Source organism: Colletotrichum tamarilloi (assembly GCF_030869305.1).
Source record: "Colletotrichum tamarilloi strain Tom-12 chromosome Unknown Scaffold_71.1, whole genome shotgun sequence".
NCBI lineage: Eukaryota > Fungi > Ascomycota > Sordariomycetes > Glomerellales > Glomerellaceae > Colletotrichum > Colletotrichum tamarilloi.
The window spans coordinates 32,661-56,311 of NW_026849453.1; the positions used below are offsets into that span (position 1 = coordinate 32,661).

The 23,651-nt window shown below is 52.7% G+C and overlaps 7 protein-coding genes across 7 annotated transcripts; 4 read left to right on the plus strand and 3 right to left on the minus strand.

The window, feature by feature from the left end:
* Positions 1–3,163: 3,163 nt before the first annotated feature.
* Positions 3,164–5,360, plus strand: CTAM01_12015 (WD repeat domain-containing protein; the record flags this gene model as incomplete). Its single annotated transcript, XM_060528023.1, has 2 exons — positions 3,164–4,317; positions 4,370–5,360. 2 exons carry the CDS (start codon positions 3,164–3,166, stop codon positions 5,358–5,360), a joined length of 2,145 nt encoding a protein of 714 aa, XP_060377290.1.
* Positions 5,361–7,235: 1,875 nt separating this feature from the next.
* On the minus strand, positions 7,236–7,505 carry CTAM01_12016 (uncharacterized protein; the record flags this gene model as incomplete). The annotated part of the gene is made up of 1 exon (XM_060528024.1): positions 7,236–7,505. A coding segment is annotated over one exon (270 nt), but the record flags the coding sequence as incomplete, so codon positions are not given.
* Positions 7,506–9,650: 2,145 nt separating this feature from the next.
* On the minus strand, positions 9,651–10,882 carry CTAM01_12017 (uncharacterized protein; the record flags this gene model as incomplete). The annotated part of the gene is made up of 2 exons (XM_060528025.1): positions 9,651–9,757; positions 10,492–10,882. The coding sequence occupies 2 exons, from the start codon at positions 10,880–10,882 to the stop codon at positions 9,651–9,653; spliced, it is 498 nt and encodes a 165-aa protein (XP_060377292.1).
* Positions 10,883–13,312: 2,430 nt separating this feature from the next.
* CTAM01_12018 (uncharacterized protein) lies at positions 13,313–13,786 on the plus strand (the record flags this gene model as incomplete). Its single annotated transcript, XM_060528026.1, has 1 exon — positions 13,313–13,786. A coding segment is annotated over one exon (474 nt), but the record flags the coding sequence as incomplete, so codon positions are not given.
* Positions 13,787–14,241: 455 nt separating this feature from the next.
* Positions 14,242–16,721, plus strand: CTAM01_12019 (glucan 1,3-beta-glucosidase; the record flags this gene model as incomplete). The annotated part of the gene is made up of 3 exons (XM_060528027.1): positions 14,242–14,497; positions 14,554–14,799; positions 14,863–16,721. The coding sequence occupies 3 exons, from the start codon at positions 14,242–14,244 to the stop codon at positions 16,719–16,721; spliced, it is 2,361 nt and encodes a 786-aa protein (XP_060377294.1).
* Positions 16,722–17,748: 1,027 nt separating this feature from the next.
* CTAM01_12020 (inositol phospholipid synthesis protein Scs3p) lies at positions 17,749–20,352 on the plus strand (the record flags this gene model as incomplete). The annotated part of the gene is made up of 4 exons (XM_060528028.1): positions 17,749–18,639; positions 18,692–18,785; positions 19,251–19,387; positions 19,462–20,352. The coding sequence occupies 4 exons, from the start codon at positions 17,749–17,751 to the stop codon at positions 20,350–20,352; spliced, it is 2,013 nt and encodes a 670-aa protein (XP_060377295.1).
* A 322-nt stretch (positions 20,353–20,674) lies between these two features.
* On the minus strand, positions 20,675–22,350 carry CTAM01_12021 (uncharacterized protein; the record flags this gene model as incomplete). The annotated part of the gene is made up of 3 exons (XM_060528029.1): positions 20,675–20,881; positions 20,952–21,974; positions 22,117–22,350. 3 exons carry the CDS (start codon positions 22,348–22,350, stop codon positions 20,675–20,677), a joined length of 1,464 nt encoding a protein of 487 aa, XP_060377296.1.
* Positions 22,351–23,651: the final 1,301 nt, after the last annotated feature.

Here is a 23,651-nt window from a genome sequence, read left to right on the forward strand (position 1 = left end):
CTTTGTGTTTTAGACGCATCTGACAATGCAGCGCTCGGCCAAGGGAGCCCACCGCCATGATAGAGGTGAGACCTTCATGGCAATACTCGGGTACTCTACTAGGCACATAGTGGCAGAAGAACAATAGGAGCAGGCGGTAAGGCACCGGTGAGATGTGACGGTGGATGGACGGAACGTTGCCCTTCATTCGTCGGCTGCATAAGAGTGTGACAGCCAATTTCCGATTGTAAAGGTCTCAGAGCCTGGTTGCCATAATGCCAACGACGTCCGCCATGCTGGGTCAAAGGATGAGTCGTCTCTGGACTGGAATGGGTAAGGGCAATTGCCGAAGCTGATGGTTGACTATCTGTACGGATATGATCCTCTGGATTATCGTCGTCTTGCGACCTCGAAGAGGCACACACAAATGGATGCCGCTGTCTCTGACACCAGGTTAAGCACAAAGAACTGTTGACCAGACCGGAGTTTGCAAGAGAGGGAACATCGGAAATTGACTTTGGATCTCCGCTTACAGGGTTGCAGGCGGCCTAGCCTGAAGGATGCGATGCGGGAAGGGTGGGATTTCCAGGGTATTTGCATTCAGGGACCGAGACCCCGGGAAGTTGGAGACTGTCGAGGCAGATGCTGCGACCTGCCTGCAAGTGGGAATTCAATGATCCAGCTGGCTGCCCACGGTACTAAGTTTTGTAAATGGGAATGGGATTTCGGGATGGGAGAAGATGGAGGGTAGCGAGAATTGGCATCGAGACCTGGCAAAATTCTCTTTCACCAGAAGTATCGAATACGTCTCTAGTCACCGGAATAGAGACAAGTTTCGCAGTTCAGTGGCTCGAAAATCCGAAACACCAAGTACCGATACCTTTGCCCCCTTCTGCTGTTTGACAGCCCTGGTACCGTAGGTACATCCGCCACAGCGCCCGCGAGGCCTGCCACGCTGCAATTTCATTGTGGTTGCAGCCAACCTTACGAGATGAGGCGGCGGTTCGGGATTTCGAGAATGGCTTGCCCATTCGGAATGTAAACATTGCGACGCTGTGTGATGAATGTCAACAGCAACAACGGCGCATGTTGATGTGGTAGAGTCGGTATTCTTGTCCTGGCACACTGACTTCAAGTATCGCGGTCACTCCTCTATCATCCCATGCCCACATGATGTTGAATTGTCACGGGATACCTTCTTCTGCTGTGCTTCCTCTTTGTCCACTGGGATCAACTCCCACTGTTTGATCATTTGAACACCTACGACTTACCTACCAAAGTATACAAAACCATCCGGATCGCACAAAGACGACTCGGTTCCCCGGGCTACCCCGTGCAATCTGCAACAGGCGTGGCGCACGTTCAACTACTTCTCGCCAGCACTAGTGCCTTCACAGCAAATTGAGGTGAAGCCTGACAGTGGTAAGCCCATACCTATCGGCCAGGCCGTCTTTCATCCTTTCTCGTTCCTGTGGGTGTGTGTACCTACGAATACTTGCCGGCTCCTAGTTTCCATCTCTTCTTCTACGCACCGTTCTCGCACCTGTCAGCGCCAATCTGGCGATCTCGCTTCTGTTGTTGTTCTTTTCAACGGCCGTCAACTCGTTCCGTATTGACCTCTGGCATCGCTGCTTCTTCCCGGTACACAGATCTGAGAAACAGTAAAGTACCTAACTGAGGGAGTGTGATACCTAAGTAGGTGAATCTTGCAAAGGCGGCTTTCCCGTTCCCCAAGACCCAAGAAATACCTGGATACAAGTACGTACCGCACTCGGTACCAGAGGGGAAGGACCGGGACTTTTCTTTGCCCTTCCCATCGCCGGCTTGAGATTTACATCAACATTACTCGAAACCGTCGCCCAACAACCACAAAAGACTAGTCGCCGCCAGTCATCACACAAACCCGAGGCTCGCACTTGGCTGGAGATCTGCACTGTCGCCCTTTTTTTCTTTCTTCTTCTCTTCCCTTTCTTTGTTGACTCGCGCTCCCACACCCGGGCACACACCAGGACACGCCAGGGCACCACGGCACCCACAGCTCGACGGGCAGATGCTCACTTGCTCATTAGGCACCGTACGAATACCTACCTGACGCTTCTGCCCAACTGCTCCAAGGTCATCGGACCTGTCTGCCAACTTCGACCTCCTTCATTCATCTCTGTCTTCGTGTTACCGTCACCGTCCTCACCCTCATCTTTCACCTCTATCCGTACTTCGACGAGAAACCTAGCACGGAAAGACTCGCTGGGTGGCGGCGCGTTCTGCCCGGTAGTGTGTCCACCACCCTATTTCCCGCAGACGAATCCAGACCCGATCCGGTAACCCCAGGAAGCCGATCCCTCTTCCCACCACCCAAGGAGGACGGACCCTTGAAAATCCATAGAGAGAAGAAGGGCCAGCCGGGGGGACGAACACCCTTCGACCCTGACATTTCGACGCCCCTAGGCCTGAATAGGTCGTCTCCAGCAACCCCCAAACAAACCGTCCCCAGGACCCTCACCAACTCTTCCTGTCGCGGCTTGCTCGCCCTGCCTTTCAGTCCCCAAAGAGCCCCAGGGGCCACCGGCCGACTTCCGTGGTTCAGCTTTCCACTGCCGCCCTCCGCCTGCACTGCAACTCAACCCCGTTCACGGCTGCTGCAGCCCATCTCGCTCTCTGTCTCAATATCTTTGAACCACACCCGAAAATCTCCAAAACTTCCGCCCAACCGTCTCCTTACTGGCCGCCACCTGCTTATCCACCCATTGTCCACCCTGCAGTGGCTCCAAGCCTTTAGCTGGGAAGTCCGAGACATTCCCGTCCTGCGAGTGTACAACTTCCCGGCGCGCCAGATAGAGTCAGGTTTAGGAAGGGGGAAAAGAAGCAAAAAAGGGAGAAGAAGCTAGGACTGAAGGTATGGAACCGAGACAAGACCCTCCGTACCTCCTCGAACTACCCATCTCCCTCTCTTACCTATTCCCTTAAACCCTTCAAACCTCCCACTGACCATGTGATGATCCCTAGGTATTTGTGCTGTGTTCGCTTCCCCACGAATCCGTTTCGACCTCCCCTTTCTCTTCCACGTCCCCGGACCCTTCCTTGTCGTCTCGTCTGCAAGGTCAGCTAGAGAAGATCCATCTCGACCTCTAGTTCTGGTCTCTAGGCGACTGTCGCCAGCGTCGACGTCGACGTACGCATCTACAGCATGTCTGCACGCATCCAAATCCTCTCCGATTGGGCTCCGGCCCAGGAGGCTATCTACGACGAGCCCTCCTCCACTTCCGCCATTCAGGAAGATGCCTTTGATGGGAACGCCAACGCCAGACCTTCTTTCCAGCAACATCGCCTTCGTAGCATGAGTCTCTCCCTCCCATGGCGCCGCAAATCCTCCATCTTCCACATCGAACCCGAACTGTCGAGCCATCTCGAGGAACTCTCCCTCGAGCGATCTCGAAGCCACGTCGGCCCTAGCAACGAGAACTCTGAGAAGCACGGTCACGGAGCACACGCGGGAGGCAACGGCGGCAATAGCAATGGTAGCATCAAGGGCATGTTCCGTAGGGCGTCCATATCGTTGAAGGGCATTGTCCACCATCACAAGAGACATTCGATCGGGGGTGCTCATGGCTTGGAGGAGCCTCAAAATGATGTCCGTCCCGGCACTGCTCACGCCAACTCCCATTGGCACCGCCTTCGCCAGGCAACAAGCTTTCGACACTCCAAGACGTCCCATGGCCCCGACTCACAAAGCGATGCCTCCGCGTCTGATCACTGCTTCCCCTGCCTGCCACTCCCTGGGAGTGGAAGCGCGCCGCCCATCATCCCTTTTCACACAGGCGCCGCTGCCAAGGCTTCTGCCGCTGCCTCAAACCAGGCTTTCCAGAACAAGTGGCTTCGCGCTTCCTCTGATGACTTCACTGATCGCGAGAGCGGCATCGGCATCACCGTTACTGGTGTCGACTCGGACGTCGATGTGGAGGTGGAGGTCCAGGACGCCAACATCAGCCGAATCAACTTTATTGCGCAGCTCCCTGTTGAGTTGGCGATCCAGGTTCTCGCTCATTTGGATGCCACTGCTCTTGGCGCTGCGAGCAGAGTTTCGCGGGAATGGCAGCAAATGGTCAAGAACCAACACGTCTGGAGAGAGTCATTCTTGCGCGAGAAGACTGGAACCTACGCTACTAGTCTCCCCGTTCAACCTGGAACAGGACAGGGCGTCCCGCCCATCAACCCAGACGTGAATTGGAAGCAGATCTACAAGGCCAAGGAGGAGCTCGACCAGCGATGGAAGGAGGGCAAGGCTAAGCCCGTCTATCTGAATGGGCACCTGGACAGTATCTATTGCCTTCAGTTCGACGAGTAAGTATCAAGGATTCTTTCGGAAGAGCCTGGTTAACTAACATACGCATAGAACGAAGATCATCACCGGTTCTCGCGATAAGACCATTCGAGTGTGGGACATGCGGACATTCGAGTGTCGTCTGGTCATCGGCCCGCCTGAGGTCGTCAACGACGTCTCCCTGCTTCTCGACGACGAAGGACAGCCGGTTCATTACGCAACTCTCCCCGATAACCAGCGGGCGAATCCTTCGATGCCTGCCATGGTTTCCTTTCCCACCCACCACAAGGCATCGATTCTTTGTCTGCAATACGATGATCGCATGCTCGTCACTGGGTCGTCCGACGCGAGCTGCATTGTGTACAACGTTCGCTCGGGCTACAGACCGATCCGCCGTCTTCAGCATCATACTGCCGCTGTGTTGGATCTCGCTTTTGACGACAAACACATCATTACGTGTAGCAAGGACATTAGCATCTGCGTTTGGGACCGAGCGACCGGCACTCTCCTCCGTCAGCTTCGAGGGCATTCCGGTCCAGTGAATGCTGTCCAGATGCGCGGCAATACCATTGTCTCTTGTTCGGGCGACTTCCGCGTCAAGCTCTGGAACATTGACACTGGCAAAAACATTCGAGAATTCCAGGGTCACACCAAGGGCCTGGCGTGTTCTCAGTTCTCCGAAGACGGCCGATATGTCGCCTCGGCTGGTAATGACAAGGTCATCCGCATTTGGGATGCCAACACGGGCGAGTGTCTTCGCGAGATGAAGGCCCACGATAACCTCGTGCGCAGCCTGCATATCGACTCGGTCAGCGGGCGTCTTGTCAGCGGCAGCTACGATACTGACATTAAGGTCTTTGACATGGAGACTGGTCGCCAGTTGCTCGACTTCCCACGATGGCACGCTAGCTGGGTGCTGAGCGCGAAGAGCGATTATCGGAGAATCGTCAGCACCGGACAGGATCCCAAGATCCTCATCATGGACTTTGGTGCCGACGTCGCCGGAATCGAGGCACTGGAGAGCAGCGGCGGTACCTGCGAGATAGAGGGCGGATACATATAGAGGGCACGAAAGACGCATACAACCTACATAATACCCTAATACCGAGAGCGGCAAGGCTGGACCGCCCTCACTGACGACTTGGCTTCTTCATTTTTATTCGACCATCACGACTCGGTGGCGATCCGGCGTAGTAGACGTTATACGAAAACAAAAGAGATGAGGCGATTTCTGGAAAGAACAGAACCCTCACAGAGGCGTATTGGATGATGACGATGGATACTCATCACTTGTATTGGGATTACGGGTGTCTGGTCAAGATCCGGTTTCTTTTCGTTCGGGTTGGGATCCGTTCAAACATTTGGACTGGACTTTGTTTCTTCGTTTTGCATGGCATCCTGGGCTTTGTTGCATAGACGGCTACTGGATAGAAGCATTATAGACTCTGTTTCGCCATCACATATTTATCCGTGGGTGTTCGCTAACTGCCGCCTGCCTGGCCGTCCATTTTTCCGACGTCCTGCGAAGATGGGGAGTTTTGAAGTGACACTTTTGCCACTGATCTGCCATGCTTTATTGTCATGCTATGAGACGACGGGTTCATGGTATAGAATGCGGAGAAAACGACCGTTTCATTCCAGACAAAAAAAAAGTCAACGGGCCAACGAGGCGGCAAAATATGGTGGGACGGGGGTGAGCCTCGTTCCCATCAAAGCGCTGGCTGGTGTGGCAATATACCTGCTGGCCCATTCGGGTTTCAGGACAGGTGCAAGCAAGATCAGACGTTCCGTTTCGTTTCGACTCAAAAGGGTCTTTTTATCTGATGGCCGGTCGGTCGGCCTGGTTTGCGACTCTGCCTGGCCTTTTTGTTTGTTTCGAGAGTGCGTGGTGCGGTGGTTACCGCACGTCTTGGGTTGATTATCGGCGTGGTGGTAACGGATGAATCTGTGCTACGCGTCCTCTGGAACTGGGACCGAGATGGACATCTGGATGAAGATTTCGAGTGCTGTGCTACCTTACCGATCTTGGTGTTTCATGTCCTGTTCGACCGAACTGGGATGCTTTGGTACGGCTGCTTGTGTGTTGTCATGTATGCTACAGATGTAAACTCCATGAGAATTGAGGGATGTAGTATACGTCTAGGTGCAAGTGAGATGCAGAAGCAATGGGTGTCCGGTTACAATGACGACCAGCATCAAAACATGCGCATGCGAAGCAGATGTCGATGTCGAGGCTCTTCTATAAGCTTGGCTCCATACCTACGACCTCAAGAAGCTACGCGGTCCAGAGTCCAAGAAGATCATTGGGACTCAGTGCGTCTCTTCTTCGGACTCGGGCCTGGGAGCAATCTCATCTTTGAGCCTGCCCACGTCCCGTCCACGGTCCGAGAGCACGTCGGTGGGAAAACTGGATGATTGAGATCAGCCTAATGCGGACCTGACACACGGAGAAGGTCGCGGTCAAAGGGCGACTGACGGGCTGGACAGATCACGGACCGTGCCTTCCGGTATCCGCAAGGCGGTTGGCTACTTGCTTGAGCTTCGGAGACGTATCTGAGCGGTGAATTTGGACTTGCTGATGTAGGTGGCCGCCGATATGGTTTACTTTAAGCTGGCGATTTGACAGAGGGGTCGGAACGGCGCGACGATGATGCTGCTCAGAATTAGTATCGTCTAGTCACAGGTAGGATGATGTCCATCACAACGACACTGGAAGACGGTGGCGAAGGGAGCACAAAGACTCTTACGGCTTGGGAGCCTCCAGCCGCCAAATGCACAAAAAACTGAAGTACCCTAGTTCAGACAAGAAGTATGTCTTGATAGATGGTTCACCAGATTGAGGCTTTTGGCCACTCTTCCAGCTCCCAGTCTCGAATACACGCCAACATCATGATGATGGTAAAGAAGGGCAGGTTTATGGATGGTAAAGTGGCAGAGCTCAAACATCGTGTGTAGCTGTCTCGCGAACACGGAGGTTAAAAGAACCATCGGCCAAATACTTGGTAGCTTCCCACATGCCTCTGCCAAGTATCGCGAAAACAGTCACATGTGTGGAAGAACACAAGAAAAGCATCAGTTTCAGCTGCGTTATCCGCAAATTGTCTTGGGCAGTTGACTCGGGCCCTATTCGAGCGAGAGGCCTTAATTCCAAGATCCTCCAAGATGGCAAGATGGAAGCTGAAATAGGGCCGAAGAGCAGGGGTCGTTCCAGAACAAAAGTCGAGTATCACGAACCGACCTTCCATTTCTGTCCTTCCCCGGACCCCATTTCCCCTCAGCATCCACGGCCCCAGACATCAGGTTTGAGTGGGTTAGGGGCGGGGGACAAGCCCGGAGTAGAGGCAGAGGAGAACACAAATATATTGGGCATTGCACATTCACAAGAGCCGCCGTGATGGTGCCGGATGCGACGCTGCTCGGTCGGGCCGGATGGGCAGCAGAGGATCTGAGCCTTGTTGTGAGGAACTTCATCTACATGTGTTCGTCTCATGTTGCCTAGTCTTGTCTTCATCTCACGATGCCTGCCGCCGGAGTGTAGATGCCGCCGCAGCGTTAGGCAGAGAGGTATTTTTGTTCGACCCCCGGATCGAACGGTGGCTCCGGAGGCGCTTCGGTCTCATTCTATGGATTGAATTGCCTTGGATAAATCTCCCGCATGCCAAGTTAAGGAAAACCCCGGATCCCCTCTCCAGATTTGTCTCCTACACTACATCAAGGCCTCCAGCGCCTCAAGAAATCACCACTCTGCAGAATAAAATGACGCCGTAGAGGAGCCGGCTTAGACCACGAGGCTTTGACGCCGATGGGGGAAATGAGACTTGTTCGAGTGTCCCGTGGGGATGATCTGCGCTACCGACCGACGCGGAGAATCTGCGAGGAAGAAAATGGTCACGACACGCTAGGATGAGGTGGACGAGGGCGCAAAATTACCACGAGGACATGGGATGGAGGGGATTCGAGGGGGGGAAATGTTGGGTTTCGCCCTAGGTCTCACGACTCCACGATTCGATTCGCGAGAGAAAGTACCACACGTTACAATAGCCTGTATGTAGAACACTCACAAGGTGTGCCCAGGCCATGTGGACAGGAGGGAACATGGGCAACGCCACCTGACCGCGAGAACGAGCAACAAGCGCTCCTCGGAAAGGAGGCTAGAGGCGGCAGACGTAGATCTTATTTTGGGATGTACCCGGTTTAAAGATGATGATATTGAGTATTGAGCTACGCTCTAAATGAACCCAAAGCCAAGCCAGGCGGAGACGGGTCTTCAGCCGGAGGGATTGTCGCGAACCGTTTATGTCTCTTTTGGGAGGAGAAGGGAGAAGTTTCTGAACTTTCTGGGCCCAGAACCGTCCCTTTAGCCTTCACGCATGAAGGTTAATTTCCGTCAGAAATACTGGGGACGAGATGTGGTGTAGCGGCAAGCGGCACATGGTGGTCCTGGTTTGTCCTAACGCTGTCTCTAGTGACATGCAGCTAAAAGTCTAAAAGGGGGCGCCGACAAGAAGTCGCCAAGTCGCTTGTATTTTGGTACTCGTGAGTTGCAGATGTCAGTTTCTGCTATGCTCGCTGTTTTTTTCCATGGGGGAGATTTGGGGGACTAAGGCGCAGGGCGTAACAGCTTGGCGGCGGACATGTCAAGCGGCCAGGAATAGGATCATCGATGCGCAGATAGAGTGCGCGCGGGACGATCAAGCGTTGACGGGTGGGTTCGGGGGCCCGTGAAGACGACATGACTCTGGACAATTGGTGAGAATAGAGAAGTTGAGTATCAATAGTACCAGTGTTCTTCAAACACACACAGTATTATTAGGTAAAGTACTCAGGGAAGGATTCAGAGTTTTGCGCGTACATGAACAGCCAGGGAAGAGTGAATTAGAGAGCGATGCTGGTGTACTCAGAGAAGTAAAGATGATATAGACGTTTCGAAACGGCTGCACTGGCAAAGATGGGATGTTGTGAAGCTGTGTTCGTTTGGGACCAATGTAGACTCCTGCATCAATCGATACTTCAAAGTTTATGACTGAACAGAGGGACTATGGTTGCGTACCTAAAGCTCGCAATGCGGATTTGTCCTAGTGAAGCCTTATAGAAAGTGTATCTACGATCCAGAATTCCAGAAATCAAGGCCGCGAACTCAGGCTGGGCCCGCAAGGTCATGACAAGTCAACAAGAGTAAGCATATCGAGTGCCTGGGCGCACGCGATGCAAGTGATGTGTCCTCGAGGCTTCAGCGTTGCATTAGGCATGGATGTACTCAGGTACGGCGATCCAGCGGTTGCGTGCGGTCCAGTCACCGATGTCCAGCTGGGGTCATGTCCTGCACGAGCTATTGTCCGCAGCTGATGTCTGGTCATTGACGGTCCTCGTAGAACTCGTAGTCGTAGTCGGACTTGGTAGCGATGCGGCAGAGGTACTTCTCCCGGGCCTGTCCTGGCGAGTTGACAGCGGACATGACTCCTGCAAGGGGCATGTAAACCGCGAGCATCGTCAGACAAATCCTGGGGGCATTTCGGGCTCGATGGACGGGATATCCCCTACGATTGGCGTGCCGAGGGCCGGCTCTGGTCTTGAAGTGGTACTATAACCCATCAATAGATGAAGGTTTTTCAACATCATCCCTTTTGGACGAGACTGGTCTCACAAGGCTCGAAGCGATGGGTTTTCCCCACAGTCCATTAACCTTTTGAAAGTGAAAGCGACGCGCCGGGCGGAGCAGGTAACTGATTTTTCTCAACGTCTTCTCATGTGACAGCGCTTGGCTTGAGTATTGCGGGGTGGTAGTGCAGTAGCTTCCAATATTGCGCAGAAAAATAGGCAAGTCGCTGATGACAATATGATTCCTGGAGGCAGACGGTAGACCCGGGTGACTCTCTCTCACCACAAGGTTACAATGAGCAGCATCACGGGTGAGAAACTTCGAAGGGGGCCGATGGTAGCCCAAGCTTATAGAACGCCATGTATGTCGCGTGGCTTCAGTTGACAGGTCGTACAGAGTCAATGCCCAGGGCCAGCCACTTCAAGGAACCTGACTATTTCATGGAGACCGCTTTGTGAGCGCTTCGATGCCGTCATAGAAGAGTTCCAGACAGACGGGCCGGTCCAAGTTTCTGAGTCTAGTCAGCGCAGTAAAATGACATTGTAGGACATGAATGGTGAGAGGGAGATATTCATGGCCAAGAGTCAAGACATACCGGTAGTCACAAGCGCCTCGCCCATCTGGACCCTCTCCGTCCTCATCATCTCCCGCAGGAACAACTGCCATCCAACCAACGGCCACCAACGCACAACCACAGCCAGTGCCGCTGCGGGATCGGGTCGCAACGCGCCCAGCTCTGTGACGCGAACCCCATCAAACCATTTCTCTTTGAGCCCTTGCTGTGCACGCTGAAGGCATCTACCGCTGGTGGAGGGTGGACGGGCTTGAAACGGCGCTATGCCCGATCCTGAGCTACCCCGGCCTCTCCATGTCGGCTGTCCAGAACTTCTTTTGGTGACGGTGCTGCTTTCCTGCTGCTTCTTGAACATACCCTTGTCCCTGTTGTGTGTGCTCTTGGAAGTGAAATGATCCTTGCTGCTGCTCATCCGTGGAGGGGCGGCTTTGGTGGGGAAGAGAACACAAAGTGGCCAAGCCAGGGGCACAAGAGGCGAAAAAAGGGAACGGGGGGTCCTCGAAATAGGGAGAACAGCCGCCGGCGTCTTGTCTTGTTCCCCCTCCCCGATATTGGTACGGAATATTACACAGCAGTACTTGGCCCCTTTGTGCACGAGACATTGGAACAAGACGGGGGAGTAAACTCCTGAGTACCTTATTATCGAAGAAAGTTAATTCTTTCTAAGTCACAAGTATAAGAATATAGTTTTAATAAAATAATATAGTACCTACTTAGTACTTAAATTAAGATACTTTTTTAAACTTATTATAAAAAAAAATAATTATATTACTAACTATTTACTATCGAGGTTTATAAGTAGTACTATAGTTTTAACTATAATATTTTTACTTATAATAAATAAAAAGTCTAATTATAAATTTTTTAAAAGCCTCTAATTAAGAACTATAAGAGCTTCTAAATTAAATTAAAATACTTATTAAAATATTAATAACTAAACTAATTTTATAATAATAACTTTAATAAAATACTTAGTAAATAATACTAAAATCCTTACTAATATTAAGTATAATTTATAAAATATAATAATATAATTATAAAATATTATTAATATATCCTATATTAAAAAGAGTATTATTAATACTAACAAGATAAATAGGGCCGTATTAATATAATACCTCGGCTTCTTCTTATAGCTTAAGGATAATTACTTTAAATAGTATTAAAAATTTATTAAAAAGCTTTTTTAAATACTTTAATATATTTATTATTATTTTTATAATAATAAAACTCTTAGTACTTATATATAAAAATAAGTTATTTATTTTTAAATAGTAATATTAGTTTATTAATAAGTTATTAAAATTATAATTTTAATAATCCTTTAATAAGGAAGAGGGTAGAATAAAAGAAAAAATAGGTAACTTATAAAAAGGGTTAAGGTTAAATAGTGCGGAATTCGAAGGTAGGGTAGCGTCTATATGTACTGCGGCAATCCTCTAGTAATACAAAACGATGGAGTTAAATAGTGGGGGGAGTAAACTCCAAGAGCCACACAGAATGCATGCAGTACTCAGAGACCAAAGACCTCTCTGCAACTAGAGAACAAGTTATTCCGTCTTGTCTTTGACCTTGCTTCTTTTCATCTTTGACTATTCAACCAGCTGCCCCATTCGGAGTAGAGTTGACTCCCTCTCTCCCTCTCTCTCTTTCTCTAACAGACGGGACTGACCTTCGTTCTGTTACCTCCAGCCACAGCATGGCTCGTAGATGAGCCGTTCGATGACATGTCTACAGTTTCCTTGGGGGCGGGCTGGCTGATCCTCCGCCTTCGCTTACTTTCCTCTCCCTGCACGTGGAGTCTCCTTTCTTTCCCCTAGAATCGACTGCCCAAATGGCCAGGTTCCTGCGTCCCATCATCAAGGCGAGGCCTCGAGGACCGACAGATCTCGCCCGAAAGATCATTTTCATGCGGGAAACGGAGGCGGTGCAGGGATCATGACAGTGCCTTGGGAAACCAAACCTTGGGCCGTTTACCTATTCCTGCATGCGATTCAATCAACCTCTCACCACCAGAACACCACCAACGGTGGATATACCCAGAACAAGGTCGACAGATCGCCAGGTTGAAGGGGGGCCCGGTGGTCCAACCCGGACTACTGGACTAGGGGCGGCTGTCGCATCGCATTGACTAACCCCCTGAACTGCTCCGGACAGGGCCTTTTCGTCCGAACTACTTGCGTATGCTTCTCTATTCTGCGTCTGTCTGTCACTCTCATTCTCTCACTCACCAACTCTCTCGCCTCGCCTCGCCTCGCGCGCACGTCGCTTGACTTACTCTGTCTGCTGCTGGCAATACCTCACAGCGTACCACCCCCCCATCCTAGCTCTGTTTGAAGCTATATCCCCTCCCAACCAATAGCGCCCCCCTCTGGATCCTTGTTTCATCGCATTTTTGTGCTCTGCCAGGATTACCTATCCAGCGCGGCAAGTCGGCTGGGCGAGGGGTGGTAGTAAAGAAAGAAGGACTAAGGTTAGCTGTTGTACTTGTTGGCTAGGTTTTTTGTCGAGCTCGGGCGGGCCACGGACGTCCAATATCCCCCCTTCTCACTCAATCATTCAGTTTCCCTTCCCCGGTCATACAACCCTACTGGCCCTGCTTGGCTGCCCAGAAGGCCGAGATCCAGTCGTTGAGTATCCGTACCTTTCTTTGACGGACGGCTCTTGGGGGTTGTGAACCGGGATCCAGGGCCTTGCTTTGCTTCAGACTGGGAGGAGGAGAGGTCCGACTGCCGCCGCCGCCACCATGGCGATAAATCGTCCGGCGAGGCAGGGGACTGCCCAAAAGGTAAGGTCAATATAAGACGATCATGTCGCCGTCAACCTCTTCTACGTTTGTGGTCCATCCCTTCCTCTGCTGTTGTCTCGACCTCACACCCTCGTCCTCCCATCGACGTTCTTTCCTTTTCGTTGCGTGTATCCAAAAGCCAAGAGGTGGTATATTCTACCACACTCTGCTGTTTCGATTCGTTCCAAGTCACTCTTTGCACCAAGAAAAAAACCGAGCCTCGATCGGCCGTCACCCGCTGTTGTCACTTTTCAACCTTTCTCTGGTGAGTGTTGTACACCGTTGCTCTTCGATACCGGTCCCGTGGCTTGTCTCCTTCTTCCCTACACCCTCCCGAACCACCGGCCTATTGTCTCGGCTCTTAATATCAGTTCCTCTTGGCTTATTGGGTTGGTGGCAACGGTATCTTCTACAAGAAGTACCGTGACGTGGGACCTGTCATCTGAGTCCGGGCCAGTCTGGGTCGAAGGGGGGCTCGCCGAGTGGAAGAGACCTTGTCTCGTCCGAAGGAGGAACAATAGGACATGATCCAGGCTTGTGATGCACAGCAGTCCTTTTAGTCACTGACAACAAGGCTGTTCGTGGAGAGCGGGCCGGTGCGAGTCGATTGTCAGTTAGTCACTGACACTCACGCGCCCTCCATACTTAAGGTGTGGATGGTTCGTGATGTCGATATCGAGGGTCATCAGCTTCTAAGCCCTATCACGCTTTTCACATCACCCCGGCTTGGTACAAAGAAAACAAATACTTCAGTCTTTCCTTTCTTGAAACAACTTTCCTCGAGCAGTCTCGAGCTACTTCCACATCCCCTCGAAGTTGCGATTGGTTTGGAATTTTCTTCCTTCCATCATCATCAACACCTTCAACACCACTTACTTCAGTCGAGACTGAGAGCTAACCGCCAACCTTCTTCTCAGTTTTCACCTTCCTTACAACCATCCAAACACAAGAGAACCTCAAACAGCTGGCTGTGCTTCCTCGCAATGGGTTTCTCTACGGTCTTTACGGCCGCCGTCCTGGCCCTGCGCCTGTTCTCGGCGGACGTCCTCGCAGCTCCCGCGCCTGCTCCGGTTCCCCAGGCCGCTACTCCTGACGCTGCTGCCGGCTTCTGGGTCGCCTCGATTGAGCGCCGCGGTGTCTCCGCCTTTGGTGACGCCAACTATAAGATCTTCCGCAACGTTAAGGACTTTGGCGCGAAGGGTGATGGCTCTACCGACGACACTGTCGCCATTCAGGCTGGTATGTGATTTCCTTCTCTTGAAGCAAAAGAAAATAGTGTGCTAACCTTAGACCAGCTATGGACGAGGGAAACCGCTGCGGCTTTGGCTGTGACTCCCAGACTACCACTCCCGCTCTCGTCTACTTCCCCGCTGGCACCTACGTCGTCTCCAAGCCTATTGTCATGAAGTACTACACTCACATGGTTGGAGATGCCACTCAGCTTCCCACCATCAAGGCCGCTGCTAGCTTCACCGGTATGGCCGTCATCGATGCCAACCCGTACGACGACCAGGGTAACAACGCCCATACCAACCAGAACAGTACGTGCTTGCTTGATATCCCAAATAACTTGTGATGTCCAGTTGCTAACTTTTCGTGCCTAGACTTCTGGAAGCTTGTCCGCAACTTCAACATTGACCTGACCGGCATGCCCTTCACCTCCGGTGCTGGCATTCACTGGCAGGTTGCCCAGGCTACCAGTCTCCAGAACATCGTCTTCAACATGCGCACCGATGGTGGCGACGCCAACGTCCAGCAGGGTATCTTCATCGACAACGGCTCTGGAGGTTTCATGACCGACCTGACCTTCAACGGAGGCAAGTACGGTGCCTTCATGGGCTCCCAGCAGTTCACTACCCGTAACATGACCTTCAACAACTGCAAGACGGCCGTCTACATGAACTGGAACTGGCTGTGGACCTTCCAGGACCTCAAGATCAACAACTGCGGCGTCGGCATCGACATGTCCAACGGTGGTGCCAGTGCTCAGACAGTCGGCTCCGTTCTCCTGCTCGACAGCGTCATTAGCAACACTCCTGTCGGCGTCTTGACTGCCTACAACCCTTCGTCTTCGTCCACCAACGGTAGCTTGATCCTTGACAACGTCGACATGACTTCCAACGTCCCCGCCGCCGTCCAGATCGTCGACACCAAGGCCACCGTGCTCGCTGGTAACCAAAAGATTGGATCCTTCGTCCAGGGCAAGACCTACACTGGCACTGCCGGTCAGGGTAAGGCTGTTCAGGCTGCCCAGGATGCTATTGTCAAGCCCGCTGGTCTTCTCGCTTCCGATGGCAAGGTTGTTACCCGCAGCAAGCCTCAGTACGCCAATGTCCCTGCCAGCTCTTTCCTCAGCGCCAAGGCCAACGGCTGCAAGGGTGACGGTAAGAGTGATGATACCGCTGCCATCCAGGCCCTGTTCAACAAGGCCGGCCCCAACGACATTGTCTACTTTGACCACGGTGCCTACATCATCTCCGACACGATCGAGGTTCCCAAGGACATCAAGATCACTGGTGAGGTCTGGCCTCTTCTCATGGCCAACGGTGCCGCTTTCAAGGACCAGGCCAATCCCAAGGTCATGCTTCGCATCGGTAAGGCCGGCGACGTTGGTACCTTTGAGATGAGCGATATCATCGTCCAGACCCAGGGCCCCCAGGCTGGTGCCATCCTCATGGAGTACAACATTGCTGGCTCTACCCCTGGCGCCGCTGGCCTCTGGGATGTTCACTTCCGCATTGGAGGCAGCGCCGGAACCCAGCTTCAGTCCGACAAGTGCGCCAAGAACCCCAACGTCACTACGACCGCCAATCCTGAGTGCATCGGTGCCTACCTTCTCACCCACATGACGGCCCAGTCTTCTGGCTACTTTGAGAACACCTGGTGGTGGGTTGCCGACCACGAGCTCGATCTTCCCGACCGCAAGGCCCAGATCAACATCTACAACGGCCGTGGCGTTCTCTGCGAGGCTACCAAGGGCACCTGGTTCTGGGGTACCGCCTCCGAGCACAGCGTTCTCTACAACTACCAGTTCAACAACGCCTCCAACGTCTACATGGCTCATATCCAGACCGAGACGGCCTACTTCCAGGGTAACCCCGACGCCAAGACGCCCTTCACGGTCAACAACGCCATTCTCGACCCCAACTTTGAGACCTTCTGCACCGGCCAGAGTGACAAGTGCGCTCGTACCTGGGGTGTCCGCGCCATCAACTCCAAGGACATTCTCATCTACGGTGCCGGCCTGTACAGCTTCTTCAACAATTACGACCAGGTCTGCGTTGGTGAGAACAACTGCCAGGACCACATGGTCTCTCTCGAGAACTCGGATGTCAAGTTCTTTGGTCTCAGCACCAAGGCGGCCATCAACATGGTTACGGTCAACGGCAAGGGCGCTGCGCTCGACACTGACAACCGCAACAACTTCTGCGCCACTGTGGCCATGTTCCAGGCTCCCCTCTAGGAGAGGGCCAACATCAAGTGGTACAGTGTCGAGGCGGTTGCTGGATCCCTCTAGAAGAGAGTTACCGTGCTCCGAGAGGAGCGCCGTTACCAGCACGAGGTTTTAACGATCCCGTACGCTCCAAAGTACACGGGTGCCTACGTGCCGGGTGAAGCTTTCCCTATTCCCAAGGGTATTACCGACCACCACGTCCGTCACCATGTCCATCACCACAACCACCAGCCTACTGGCGAGCACGTCCGCGAGCTTCGCTTCTAGGATCGTGGCTGTGTTTACTTTCTTCCAGATGTAGTCGTCCGCCCCAGTGGTGCGTCGCTGCATGTTCTTAACACACCCCTTTTTTATGCTATGGGATTTGGCAGGAGGCATACTTGCATCAAGGGAGTTTACGGTTTCTAGAAAACGGGATTAGGCCGTGGATCGTGAGAACACGAAGGTTTTTATGGCGGGATTGACATTCTTGTTTTGCCTCAAGGGCATTTTGATACCATTCAACGAAACAAAGTTTAACCAAGTTATCTCGTTCTTGAAGTAGCCTGTGTGACTGATTTGTAAAATTTGATGCTCTTATGAAGCCAACTAACAACCAAAGCGTCATGACCTAGTCATAATCCAGTAATTGCCTCCCGCTTTCCTTGGGTGTCTTTCGAGTTCTCTCGCAATGTGTCCTCACCTTGTAATCCTCACCTTGGCTTCTCGGTGTGAGGCGGCGAGTGACCTTCACCGAGAAAGAAAGGCGATGATTCGCCGATCGGCGTTTCCCAAAGGCCGACTGCGCGCGTTCAGCCCCCATGATCCACTCAGGGTACGTACTGCCTTTCTATGGTACCGCGGTACCTCACTTGATGTGGCAGCAACGTCATACTCTGTGCATCGATTTCTTCCAATTCCAAGCTCTGGCGCCATTCCTCCCGCCGATTTAAGAGACCATCGTTACTTACGATCCAGCTCATTCCCAGCTTCCTTTGCCCTTTATGCGATAACAAACACTCCGAACTTCCTCTCTCACACACCCAAGACCATCACGATGGACACGCCACCAGCAGTAAACCTGCGGTCCAAGACCAGGCGGGCACTTGACGACCTCAACGGTGCAACCACGTCGCCGCCCTCAACACCCCTCAAGACAACGAGAAACAGCCCCTACCTGCCCACACCAATCGAGACGATCGTTCTGGCTGCTTTTCCCGTCATCCTCTTCTTCGGCACCGTCTTCTCGCTTCTCTCCCCCGACGTTCGCTCGTCGGAATACGACCCCGCAGCTCAGGCCCATGTACAAGACTCCGCGCCGTCGTACTTTGCGCGCAAGTCGAACCTGTTCAACGTCATATTTGTTAAGCGAGGCTGGTTCTGGATCACGGCCGCCTTCTTCGGCTTCATCCTTACGCACCCCGCCACTGCGCAAGCAACCGCGCGCGTACAGGGCACTCTACGATGGGCGCTGGTCACGACCTGGTGGTTCTTCGTCACGCAATGGTTCTTTGGTCCGGCTCTCATTGACCGAGGCTTCCGCTGGACAGGCGGAAAGTGCGAGATTATTGAAGAGAAGGTCGAGATGGGTGAAGGAGATGCCAAGGAAGTCTTCACAGCGGTCGCATGTAAGGCATCTGGCGGACGCTGGCGCGGCGGTCATGACATCTCTGGACACGTCTTCCTCCTGGTTCTTGGTACCGGCTTCTTATTGTCCGAGGTCGGGTGGGTGGTTATGCGCTGGAGAGGCTCAAGAAGAGAAGAACGCAGCGTTGTCATGACGGATGGTGCTACAAAGACCGCAACAGTCGAGGCGCAAGGTTTGAAGGGAGAGCCCGTCCCAGGTGATGCTTTGGGCTTAGGAGGCAAGTTTGCCGCTGCCATTATCGCTCTGAGCTCCTGGATGCTCCTCATGACTGCCATCTACTTCCACACATGGTTTGAAAAGGTACAGTATCAAATTTCTCGCCCTTGTACAACATTGCTAACGTATAATTCAGGTCACCGGTCTCGTGACCGCTCTTGCTGCGTTGTATGGCGTCTACGTTCTCCCTCGATTCATTCCTGCTATCCGCCAAGTCGTTGGTCTGCCTGGTATATAGGCAAGTCGGTATATCATATAGAAGAAAACCAAAAATAGGCACTGATGCCAGATAATACAAGAAAATACATTCCACTCGAAAATTGCTCGGACATTGTTCCCGATTCGCCGGCCGGTCCATGGATACCTCAACTCGGCGAGCGAATCGCAAGGTTCCCAAATCTCACGTAATCAAACGGCCAGACTACTCTTAGATCTGTTCATAGGCTGCGTTTTTTCCAAATGAAATGAATGTGTCGCTATGGTTACTGGTCTTTCGGTGTAGACCTTGGTCGGTGAGAAACTCGGTGAAGGAGGTGAGGAAGGTGAATGTGGGGGTCCGAGGTGGGGTTCCTGGGGTGTCCGTAGCTCCCAGTCCCGTCCCTTCCCAAAGTGACCTCATCCTCTTCGTCTTCCTCTTCCTCTTCCCAACGTTACAGCAACAACAAATTTACTCCAGTCCTTCTGACCCGTGCCAGATAGACCAATGTCTCCAATAAAGGCCCCGGTCAACCTGCCGGAGCTTGTCAAAGCAGCATTCAATAAGGCTCGCTCCAATGGCGACCTGACCTATTATGCAACTCAGGTCACAGTGCTCAATGCCAACTCAACCCCAGTGAGTCTGTCTGCATTGCATCACATATCCCTGGCATGAACTCCAACTGGAACTCGATTAACTCTTCCGCGCAGTTCCAACTCCGCTTCTCCCCCGCCTTGGCGAACAAGCCGGTCGCCCAGAAGCCCAAGAAGACCGATGAGCCACGCAAGCCTTTTGATCCCTTTGAAAGTCCCGAGAAGGGCCCGCTGTTCATCGCCGAAATTCCATCGTCGTCGGGCCATAACTTGGTGCTGAACAAGTTCGCCATTGTTCCTGAGCACTTCATTCTAGCCACCAAGGAGTTTAAGCAACAGACCGATCTCCTGGAGCGCGACGATTTGGCAGCAACGTACTCTTGTATAGAGGCTTACAGACAATACGGCGAACAACATCAGGGGCATAACAGCGAGCTATATGCCTTCTTCAACAGCGGCTCGCACTCGGGTGCAAGTCAGCCTCATCGGCACATCCAGCTGCTTCCAGTGGCGCGGATGATGGACGGTTTACCCGACGGCGCGCGATGGGACGTGCTAGCAAAACAGCTTGGCCCGCAGCACGTCTCCGAGCTGCCGTTCTTAACCTTTGCGGAGACGATCCATCGAGACATGTCCCCGGATGAGCTTCACGGCATCTATCTATCACTTTTCAAGTCGGCGGTTGATGCAGTGGAATCTCACATCGGCGCTGAGAACGACTCTGGGAATGGCGGCGCGCGCATCAGCTATAACCTTGCCATGACGAGCGACCGGTTGGCGGTACTGCCACGACTTGCCGAGGGCGCGGCCATCTTCAAAGACGGTACGGCCGTAGGAAATCTCGCTCTCAACGGCACCGTCTTGGCGGGAACGGCTTTGGTCAAAAACGAGGCCGAATGGGATGCGCTAAGGTCAGGAGGTGACGGTGACGGCGTCCAATTACTCGAAGTTTTATCGAAAATCGGCGTTCCAAAGGATAGCGGCGGAAGCCACACAAAAAAGCTGTGAAGGCACCATACACATCATGCACGTCCATGGAGAAAGGGAGGAGGGGGCAAACACACATTGCAGATGCGATGCAAGCAAACATTGGCCCAGCGGCAGGACTCTAACTAATAGAAAGCAAACATGATAAGTCAGCCGCATCCCACTCGATACCGAGATCTCCATACGAATACAACCACCAATGGTCTACCATCAATCGACATGTCACTTGTCAAAAATTACCATTTCGCTGTCCACATCACATCGTTGCCCCAAGAATCAAAGTCGATCGCATCGTCCCGTGCCTTTTCGGACTATACCCGCACACTCTATGCAACCGAATCCATCACTCCATCGCGCCGTATACACCCATCTGGTGCCCCGAAGCACCCATCATGAGCTCGTCCCATTTCTTGCGACAAGTGGCGTTGCCAAAGAGATAGGAGCCACCGTTCCTTTGGATGTATTCGGCGACTTGCTTCCAGGGGATCTTGGTGGAGGCGGGATCGCTACCCTTGGCAAACTTGCGGACGGCTCTCTGGAGCAGGTGGACCTGCGAGTTATAAGGTCAGCTGGTGCCAAGAAATAGACATCATGAGGAAGAATGGCAAGCAATAACTCACGTCCTTATCGGTCCACTCAGGCTTACGAACCCGTGCCTCCTTGCTCTTGGTGAGAGTGCGATAACGTCCACGAAGAGTCGACTCAGCCTCGCTAAAGTTTCCCTTGGCCCGGATCTCGCGGTACGTCAGGCCCTCTTGCTTGGCCTTCAGCAGGTATTCGTCCTTGGCTGAACGCTCTGCGAGATCAAGCGTAGAAGGTTGGGCCCGACAGGGCTTGGGCTGTTTTGGCCGGAGCTCAGTCTTGTGCATAGATGGGACAGGCTTGCGAACTGGAGATGCTCTACGACGTGAGGAAGAGGAACTGCTATCATCGGCTCGCGATGAGCGTGGCTTCTCGGGGAGCTCTTTTCTGGGCCTGGACATCATGATCTGCTGGGTGAGTGGCTGATCTTTGACTCCCCTGAAGCTACCATGGCTGCTCATTGCCGCCTGTTGGCTCTCCACCTGTTGCTGATGCTCGACGAGTTGCTCCTGTGGAGTAGGGAAGAAGAGGATGGAGTTTGGCTCGGAGAAAGGGGGCGGTGATTGGGGAGCTGCCTTGATGCCGTTGAAGTCTTCAGGTACCATGGATGAAGAGGCGAAGGGTGAGTTGGCATACTCGAACTGGTCTGAAGGACTGGTGATGATGGTGCTGCCGTCTGCCGAGTTGAAGGAAGAGGAGTCGAGCAAGGTAGGAGGGGCACCCGCAGAAGAGAAGCTGCCAAAACTAGTGCCTGGATCCGATGCTGTGAAGACGGGAGAGGAGGTGGACATGCCGTGGCATAAGGTGTTGGAAGTCGACAATGGAAGACCATCAATAGGCGAGATATCGTATTGATACGGCATCGGGGCGAACATGGACTGGACATCAGTCGTATCGGCCACTCCAAAGGGCTGCCACGTTTGACTTTGATCCATGACTTGTCTTCTGCCATTCAAAGAACTGTCAAGCCGTTGCATTCTGGCAAAGAAGATGCCATGATCAGGGTCAGCGTACGGGCTGCCCGCGGTGCCAGCTAGGTATCTGTTCCGAAGCTGTTGAGCCTAAGGCAAGAGGATGAAAGTCAGCAATATTCTTGATCACATCTCACATGATGATGAGTATGATTATGATGATGTTGATGAGTGTTGATTGTTGAGCGAACGGGAGAAAAGGGGAAAGAAGAAAATTCAACAGCCAACGCACCTCGAAACTGTCTTGAATACCGTCTGGAATGACGGCCAAAGACCAGTCCTCACTCGCCATGGCGCCCGGTTGCTGGGTGGATCTGAAGGTGAAAGAATTCTTGTGATTGTTGCGTGCGAACAGCTTTCTCTGGCGTCGGATGTTGGAGCGTTGCTGTGCCTTGAGTTTCATCTCCTGCTCAAAGGCAAAGATGTCCGAGCTATGGAAGCCCCAAGGGGCAGCGACCTTAAACATCTTGAACGAAAGAGGCTGCCCGTCAGACAGACAGACCGTCGGGCTGGGCGAGGATGCGAAGCTGAAAGGAAGCCGAACGTCTCACCGCTTCTTCTGCTGAAAGTTCTATCAGTGTCTTCTGTGCGAGTTCAGGTTTCCAACTCGCATGCAACGATGTCGTCTTCCGGCTGTGCGTTGAGGAAGAATAAGGTTGTGGGCGATTGGTTTCGGCGATCAGTGAAGAATTTTAGAGCGGCTGATGCTAGATGCAAGTGTAAGATCCCGTTGGGTGTTTCCACGGATGTCTACAAGAGCAGGATGTGGTGTTCGCTCCGACGGGAGAAGAGCGGTATAGGGGATGATCCGCGGATACCAGCGGGAGCGGTGGCGAGATGAACCAGTTCTCTCTCGTGGCTGGCCGTCAGGGGTGAAGACGTTTTGGCTCTTTGATGCCGATGGCCAACGAGTAGACGGGTGGAACTGTCCAGTCACGCGTGGCAGATATCAATAGGAGGAGAAGAAGGAGAAGGCTCGAGCACAGGAGTCAGGAAATAAGGATGAAGGCTTGTGAAGCAATAAACATTAATGACCACGAGGCGAGGTATATTCGATGAACAGGAATCAGCCGATGTGACGAAGACTGACTGTTGGGATAAGAATGATGAAAGAAGAGTGATTGACTATAGACACCGGCTCAGGCCATCGTCGGTTTGACGGGAGGAAGGCCTCTTCAAGTACAAAGTCGAATTTCGGCTGTCCTTCCCGCAGACCCAGGGTTTGGTTTCATTCGAGAGATGTTACGGAATATTGAAAGCGCTTTTCGACTACTGATGATCCCGTTCCCTCTCGAGGATCTCACCTCAGAAGAGCCTCATACATGAGGTCTCCTTTACCTTTTGGGTATCGTGCGTATCCGAAGCCGCTTTATTTGTCCAGGCCGGCTTCGAGCCGTCCCCGTCAACACTGATGATCATACTGCCACGGGCATCCCATCTAGGTATGGAACGTCAAGAACACCCTCCCTATTCTACTAAGCCCCGTTCAAATCTGTCAGAATTCAGCCTCTTTCGAAGTGTCCCCCACCAAACTGCAGGGTATCATCGTACTTCTCGGGCGGTGCCTACGGCCCGGGTACATCTTCGGCGCGAAGATGGCAGGATGGGTTGTATTTGTGTGTGGGCTCAGGGATCAGGACAGCCCGTGTGCTCATCTGCAGACGGGTGGCTTGGATTGCACCCATTGGAGCTCGATCGCGCATCACCATGTTGCGAAGTCCCACTTTCATCGTCAACGATTTGGAACCGCCTTTGCTACCGGGTACC